This window comes from Chlamydotis macqueenii, chromosome 22 (assembly GCF_036417535.1).
Source record: "Chlamydotis macqueenii isolate bChlMac1 chromosome 22, bChlMac1.mat, whole genome shotgun sequence".
NCBI lineage: Eukaryota > Metazoa > Chordata > Aves > Otidiformes > Otididae > Chlamydotis > Chlamydotis macqueenii.
In genome coordinates, this window is record NC_141577.1 from 4,495,308 (window position 1) to 4,503,231 (window position 7,924).

The 7,924-nt window shown below is 52.6% G+C and overlaps 1 protein-coding gene across 1 annotated transcript; it reads left to right on the forward strand.

Moving 5' to 3' along the window:
* On the forward strand, positions 1-7,722 carry TENT5B (terminal nucleotidyltransferase 5B). Its single transcript, XM_086764996.1, has 2 exons — positions 1-286; positions 4,175-7,722. The coding sequence occupies exons 1-2, from the start codon at positions 92-94 to the stop codon at positions 5,192-5,194; spliced, it is 1,215 nt and encodes a 404-aa protein (XP_086621122.1). The 5' UTR covers positions 1-91; the 3' UTR covers positions 5,195-7,722.
* Positions 7,723-7,924: the final 202 nt, after the last annotated feature.

The window sequence follows — 7,924 nt, forward strand, 5'->3', positions numbered from 1 at the left end:
CTCTCAACCCGGCACTTCCGGCTGGTTTCCGGGCCGCTTCCGGGTGACTCGAGCTCCTCTTCCGGTGGCGTTTCCGCTGGCGGGGAGGGCGATGCTGGTGGCGGCGGCGGCGGCGGCGGGGGGGGGGCCGGCGGCGGGCGGCCCTTCGGAGTGCGGCGGGGACCGGTTCAGCGTCCTGACGTGGGAGCAGGTGCAGCGGCTGGACCAGATCCTGGGCGAGGCCGTGCCCATCCACGGCCGCGGGAACTTCCCCACCCTCTCGGTGCGGCCGCGCACCATCGTGCAGGTGAGGCCCGGGGCCGGGTAGGCCCCGGGGTGAGGGGGGCGGCTACGGGCCTAGGCCGCGGGGACAGTGTGGGGGGTACGGGCCTAGGCCGCGGGGTGGGGAAGGAGGGGGGGGGTACAGGCCGCCGGGTTGGACTCTGCCCCGCTCCCGGTGGAGGGGGCGGAAGGGGGGGGGAGGTCAGGGAGAAAATAAATTTGCTGAGGCAGCGGTAACCGGTCCCACCGGGCCCCGAGCCAGCCCGGCCAGGCACCCGCTGCCTGCTCAGGGCAGAGCCCCCGGCCTGCGGGGGAGGGGGGACGGTGGGGAGCTGACCCCCATCGTGTCCCCTGAGCTGGCTCTGCTTCCCGCTCCTGGAGATCTTCCAGGAAGGAAAACCCTCCTGGAAACAGCCTTTTCTAGCAAAACGTCCTGCCTTTAAAATTCACGTCTGATCTTCTGAGCTGCTGCGGCTTGTGCTGTGGATCCTGCTCCGCTTCGTCCCATCCCGTGTTCTTAGAACCGTGGGACCACCGAATGGCTTGAGTTGGGAGGGACCTTTAAAGGTCATCTGGTCCAACCCCCCTGCCAGGAGCGGGGACATCTCCAACCAGGTCAGGTTGCTCAGAGCCCCGGCCAGCTGGACCATTCTTCCTCATTTCCAGTTGGTTTGGTGCCCTACGAGCTGGGAAACGCGGGTGGCTGAGGCAGAGTGGCTTTTTGGGAAGTGCTGCCACGAAATGGCTTCGTGCTGGGGGACATGTTGGGCTTGTGCGGTGTAAGAGGCAGCTGTTAATTTAAATGCTAGATCAAATGTCAGTGTCCTTTGGCTCTCGTCACGCTGACTGTATCCTCCAGAGTCTGCCCAAGACTTTGTCTTGTTAAAGAGTTCCTGTTAGCTGAACCATAAAGTAATAACTGTGTTTAATATTAAACTAACAATGTAGTTCAAATAAGCTGATGCATATTCATATTTGGGAGGCAACTTCATTCCTCGGTAATGACTCATCAAATGTAAAATCAGGCATGTTAGCTTCTAATTAAAAAGGCTGTTCACGAAGCCAAAACCAAACTGGCTTTCACAATAAACTAATCACTGGGATATTGAAGCCTGAGCTGCTTGAGAAATATTTCTGCTTAAGCCCTGGAAATGGAAAGGTGACATTTGAAAGGCACCCGGCTGTACGAAAGCCTCAGCCCCTTTCAGATTCCTCAAGTTCCCGCTGCATCTCTTGGGGGCAGGAGTGCTAAATCTTGGCTGCTGAAGCTTTAAACAGATGAGAGTCAGGACCCTGCCCTTCGGTTGTGCAAGGCCGGCGAAGCTCGGCGCTGTTAAAAGCCCGGTGCGGTGCAGCATCAAACGTTCCACGGGTTATTACTGATTAATTCCGCAAAACTGAAGCAGCTTGGTGTCGGAGCTGCTGAAAAGGATGTTGCCACTAGCAACTTCAAACACGAAATAACTGAGGGCTGTAATTCTGACCAGCCGTGCTGGCGGACCCTGTGTTTAGGGCTGACTAATCTGAAACAGGTAAGCTAAAAGGCAGTTATTTATTGCGTGCTGCTGTTGTTGTGGGAGGTGGGAAGCGGCAGGTCAGGACGCAGGCAGGGTTTGCGCGTGCCTGGCTGTCAGAATCAATTATCTGAACCGCACGGAACGTGAGGTGCTGTTTTGGGAAGCAGGTCAGCAGCTGCCTAACCCTGTAAATATCCAACCCTCTGGGGAAAGCGCATACCTGAGCCCGCCGGCTGCAGCCGGGCAGGCGTGCTTCAGGTTGAGACTGGTAGGCTGGAGCCTCCTGTCCTGGGGGAAGTAGCAGGGCTCTCTGCAGGTTGGAGCTTTTTGGGGCGATTTGGGACCAGACTGACTTGAGAAGCTGGAATTTTTTTTTTCACCCCCCGCTTCTCTGAATACATCTCGCATGGGCAGACTGGTAAACCTGGGAAGCTCCAGTGAGCCTGAAGTTTTTGGATCTGAAATGCTGCAGGTCCTGAGCAGGAAGAGGTTAAGCAGATGTTCTTTGGGGCTAGGAAGTTATTCTGGAATGAGATCTTCTCCAAGCACTGCTCGTAGGTCTGTGCGTCTGGCGCTTTTGTGACCTGTATCTTATCTCTCTAACCGCGATAGCACAAAAGTCTGAACTCCACCAGCAGTGCTGGAGCCGTGCTGCGGGTGAGTGACTCCAGTGGCTGCTCAGCTGGCAGCAGCTGCTGCGCACCAGGGACTCCCTTGGATCGACTGCCTGATGCTCGTTCCGTGCTGGGGAATAACCCCCTGTCTCTCTTAGCAGTAAATTCAGTTTTTAGACTGTCTGCCTTTGAAAACAATTTCTTTCATGGCTGGTTTGGATGCGCTGCTGGGGACTTGGGACTGCTGCTGGTGATTAGCTCACTGGTTAACTGTTGCCTGACATGTGACTGTCACCATTCGATTGGCGAGGAGCCCGAGCGCGTTGCTAGCCTGAGCAGCAGCGGCTCATATAGGGGAAACGCCAGCAGAGAAGATGCATCGTGAGGTTTAACAACCTCCAAGTGTGTTCGTACCAAGGTCTCTTCTGTTTGCAAGGGGCAGCAGGAGCTCACTGGTGAGGCCTCTTGGTTTGGTCACTGAGAGGTCTGTGACGCCCTGAGGGTTGCGTACTGCGGTCCTTCTCCCTTTTTGTGCTCTTTCTTCTAAACCAAACTTGTGCAGCAGCAGTTTTACAGCTGCTGGTACTCGTGGAGCTGCAATGCTCCGGTGTCCCCAGAACTGTCTGCGCAGGGCTGTGTCACCCAAGCGGGCGTTTTGGCCCTTCGGATAAAGTTCTGAATTTTAGTGGAGCCTCTCAAACTAGGACAGCCTCGCAGGACTGAATAGCCCAGTTAGACTGGCTTCTGGTGATAAAGCTCGTCCGTTTGTACCCAAGCTTTGGCTCTTTCAAGCTCTACCCTTGCTTCGAGCGCCGGGCGAGCAGGCCGGCTAGCTGGGGCTCACAGGACAGCCGGTGATTGCTGGAGAGAAACATGAAAGCAGGACGAGGGGTGGGAAACGCTTCTGGTGGAAGATGTGAACTTAATCTTCCTGGGATCTTTGAGCTCAGTTAAACTCAAATTATAAGCTGGTGTCCAGATAGTTTATTTTATGGTCTCGGGGTTATTTCAGCCTCCTGTGTGTTAAGTAATCAGGCGAGTGATTCAGCTTCGCTCTAAACGAACAAAGCTTTGGAGGTACCGGTGGGTGTGCCAGCACTGAGCAGGCAGCATTAAAATCGCTGGAGTAACACCCGTAAGATGAAAGCCGCCTCTTGCGCTTGATAGCGCGCCAAGTTCAGCACGAAGCTCTGACACACTGGAAATTGTTAGGATACACTTACTAGTTAGGACATGAACTTGCATACGCCTGGCTGGGGCTTTTGAGCAGTTCTGGCGTCTTGATTTGCCTCTAATGAATCTTGACAGGCGAAGGGGACGGGTAAAAGGAGAGAGCCACCCTGATTAAATCAACAGGGACTGCTGCAGGCTGTGCTGAGGCCTTTTTGGGTCGGCTGGTGTTAGCTCGGTGGCTGGAAAGGCTGGCTGCGGCCGTGGGAGGGTGAAGGGAGCGGAGACCACCGCGAAGGACGGGTTTGGCTGACCTCTCCGTTTTGGTGGGGGAGGAAGGGAAGAGCAGGCAGCTGTACTGGAAGCAGAAGCAGCTGTTCCTGTGCAGTAAGAGCCCTCTAATGCGAGGGAATAACTAAAGGCGTGGCACTCCCGGCTGCTGGCAAGACCCTGGATGCTTTCCAGAGCGACCTATTTCTGATGGATTAGCTTTTTATTTCACTGTCTTGCACTGGAGTGACCCATATAAGCGGAGGGAGTGAATCCTGCTGCTGGAAACAGGCTGCTCCAAGAATGTTTTCTTGCTTCTCACTGACTCTCTTTATGTCTCAGGTTGTCCGTAGTCGCCTGGAGAAGAAAGGAATCGCAGTCCATAACGTAAGGTTGAATGGCTCAGCGGCTAGTCATGTTCTACATCAAGACAGCGGCTTGGGGTACAAAGATCTAGATCTCATCTTTGGTGTAGACCTGAAGACCGAAGATGTCTTCCAGCTTGTTAAAGATGTGGTCATGGACTGCCTTCTTGACTTCCTCCCAGAAGGTGTCAACAAAGACAAGATCACCCCCATGACTCTGAAGGAGGCGTACGTGCAGAAGCTGGTGAAGGTATGTAACGAAACCGACCGCTGGAGCCTCATCTCGCTCTCCAACAACAGCGGGAAGAACGTGGAACTCAAATTTGTGGACTCTCTCAGACGGCAGTTTGAGTTCAGCGTGGACTCCTTCCAGATCATCCTGGATTCGCTCCTGCTGTTTGGGGAGTGTTCAGAGAACCCCATGGCTGAGAACTTCCACCCCACAGTCACTGGGGAAAGCATGTACGGGGACTTTGAGGAGGCAATGGACCATCTCCGGAACAGGGTCATCGCCACGAGGAACCCAGAGGAGATCCGAGGTGGGGGGCTTCTGAAATACTGCAACCTGTTGGTGAGGGGGTTTAAGCCCAAATCGGAGGTGGATATGAAGGCACTACAGAGATACATGTGCTCCAGGTTTTTCATAGACTTCTCTGACATCGGTGAGCAGCAGAGGAAGCTGGAGTGCTACCTTCAGAGCCACTTTGTTGGGATGGAGAGCAAAAGATATGACTATCTGATGACCCTGCACAGGGTGGTCAATGAGAGCACGGTCTGCCTTATGGGACACGAGAGGAGGCAGACCCTGAACCTCATTGCCATGCTGGCTGTCAGAGTCCTGGCTGAGCAGAACATCATCCCCACGGTCACAAACGTTACCTGCTACTACCAGCCGGCTCCTTATGTCAGTGAAATAAACTTCAACTACTACGTCACCCACGTGCAGCCCTTCCTGCCTTGCAATCAGTCCTACCCAACGTGGCTTCCCTGTAACTGAGCCAGGACCAACTTCAGGGTCTGTCCTCCAAGGTATTTCCTAGCCTTGGGGAGAGGGGAGGGGGCAAAAAAAAAAAAACCAAACCAACCAACCTTCCTAGAACTGCAACAAAAGGAAACTTCCTGGACTCTTGCTTGAGTGTCTTGTTCCTGGTTGTCGGAACGAGGCCCGTCTGCTGTACACTGTGATGGGAAGTGCAGTGTTTTGGAAACTCGATGACTTGGGACGTTTACAGGAAGACTCCGATCGCTTATTGAATTCTGGAGGCAATGGGGGAGGGTGGGGGTGTGTGTGAGGGGAGACTGTAGAATTACGCTAAGGTAGAGCTGCACTGCCCTGAAATGGATCTGAGTTGTTTCTTTTTTAGTGCGGGAGGTGTTCTGGGTGTGCAGACTTGTGGTTTCTGAAGATGGAAGCCAGAGTGGCTAATTCCTTTGAAGGACCAAAGAATCCTGTTTAAGTGCCTGTAACAATACAAACACAACTGTACTGTAAACTTTTTTTTTTTGCAGGGGTTGACATCCCAAGAGCTTGTGTGGGGATGTCTGAAGAGGCAAATGTTTCTGTTTGGGGAGGGGGGTGGAGAGTCGTAAGATCATTTCTAGTAACCTCACCGAAGCAAGGGTGAGACCGCAGGTTACGTGTCGCTGAGGTTTTTTTGGCATGGCTTGCTGCCTGCGAAGGACCAGCCGTAGCAAATAGCTGTCCAAGTGGAGTTGTGTAAATGGGGGGGGGGGCGCTTTGAATGATGACGTGTAAATGCCTAGAACTGGGGGTGCTGGGGTGGGGGGGAGTGCATGGTGGAAAATGCTGTGCAGAGCTTTCTGGAGAAGAGGCAGCAGGGACCTACAGATGAATTTGCTCAAGCTCCCAAGTCTGCAGTGCCAAAATGTAATCGTGTACATAAATGATGAGGCAGGAGATCTGTCCAGGAGCCTGCCCCAGGCTACCGTACCTAATCGTGTATTTTCTAGGGGAATTTGAAATGCTGCTTTTTTTTTTTTGGCATGCAGTGTGGTTTTAATGCACAAAGCCAGAGGCCGGCTGGGTTATCTGGGAAGATGATTGTTCTTTGAAGCACAAACACTAGCCAGTTAACTCCAGCTGTTGCTGTGGTGGGGGCTGGAGCCCGTGTCCTTCTAGGAGATAGGCAGAGCTCTTCCAGACTCCAGCTGTGGCCGGAGATCTTCCTTCTGCCCGGTCCTGTCTTCAGAAGCAGCCTGTTTCCAGCTACGTGATTCCACATGTGAGCCACCGATAGCGTTTGAAATTCATCCTCTAGCTAGAAATGGAGCTTGGGTAGGAGAGGTTGTGCAAAAGTCAGTTGGCCTTAGGGAAAAAAAAAGTATGTCCTCTCTAAACAAACCCTCTTGTGTCTTGAGGGTTTGGCTGTCTTGGTCAAAGGCGGCTTTGAAGTTGTTGGGTATCTGAAGCACAAACAGGCTTTCACTGAGGTGCCTGGATTGCCGTGCCCGTCCTTGTGAAACATCTCAGACTTAACTATGCACGGAGGGAGAGGCGGGCGAGCGAGCGGGCGCTCCCTGGAGATGCTGCTCTGGGAACACCGTGGCTCCATGGTGCTTCCTCCCAGGCTGACGTACTTGAGTATCTTTACTAACTTGTTTGTGTTTTTTTTTTTTTTGTTCTTGTGACAAAACTGTAATAGCTGGGCAGATTGAATGCTCTAATAAAGACTAGATCCTTGGAATGTGTATAGCCAGATTGCTACCTTTTTTGGGGTAGGGGCGATGTGGAGTGGGTGTAAGGGGTGGGGAGGGAGTGATTCAGGGGCTCTTGCTCTTAACACGAACTAACCAGCTTGAAATTGGTCCGGCTTTGCTTCCTGTCCAGTCAGAGCTGAAGAAGTGTCGCTAACGATGTAGTTATTCCAGGTTTAACTGCCTGCCTGTAGAGCAGCCTCGCCTTCGCGGGCAAGGCTGGCGTGTAGGCTCTGCCACAGCCCGGTAACTCCCCGCTGCCCAGAGCCTGGTCCCTGTGGTGGGAGCTTGAGGTAAAACTGGTGTAACGGCTGCTTTTGAGATCCTGAGTGTGCCACCTTCATGGCTTCAAGGGAAGATGTATTTTTTCCTTGCATTTTAAACTTCAGATGAACATAGATGACATGTAGCATGCTTTTTTTTTTTACGGGCTGCTTCCCCTCTACCCACAAACACGTAGACGCACTAAACTGAGATTCCCTCCTTCCCGTTTAAGATGTCAAAAAAAAAAAAAATCCCTACATCCAACAGCTCAACAGGGCAACTTATGTTGAGATTGCACTTTTGATTTCCGGAGTGTGTGTGGTGGGGCTCTTGTGAATGGGTTGAATCTGAACTTTTCTAGACCTTGCAGTGATACTGTGCTGCCTCCTGGGAGGGGGCCATGGAAGATTCCAGTAGCTTGAATGGCACTTGATTTTTTTGTTTTAAATGTTTTTCCTACACCTGTATCACTTGTCATGCGATGGGCTTGACATAGACTCACTAGATTCTTTAGAATCTGTTACAAATAAATACAGTGTATTCAAATTTCTTGGTTTTTTTTTATTTGTTTGTCCATCTGGGTAGCGTGTTGAGATGGCTGACCCCACTCCCACCAAGAACCAGGCTCCAAACCAACTGGTCACCTCGAGAGGGGCCAGCTGGGATCCTGGTTCTGGACTTGGCCGAGTGCTGCTTGTCTGTCAGGCTGCTTAGTCCCTCAAAAAAAAAAAAAAAGCTATGGAGCTTG

What these genes read in the sequence shown, in the direction of transcription:
- TENT5B (XM_086764996.1), top strand. Translation starts at nt 92, where the DNA reads ATGCTGGTGGCGGCGGCGGCGGCGGCGGGGGGGGGGCCGGCGGCGGGC. An exon ending in GGCCGCGCACCATCGTGCAG is followed by an intron (nt 287 to 4,174) that starts GTGAGGCCCGGG and finishes TTTATGTCTCAG; the next exon opens with GTTGTCCGTAGTCGCCTGGA.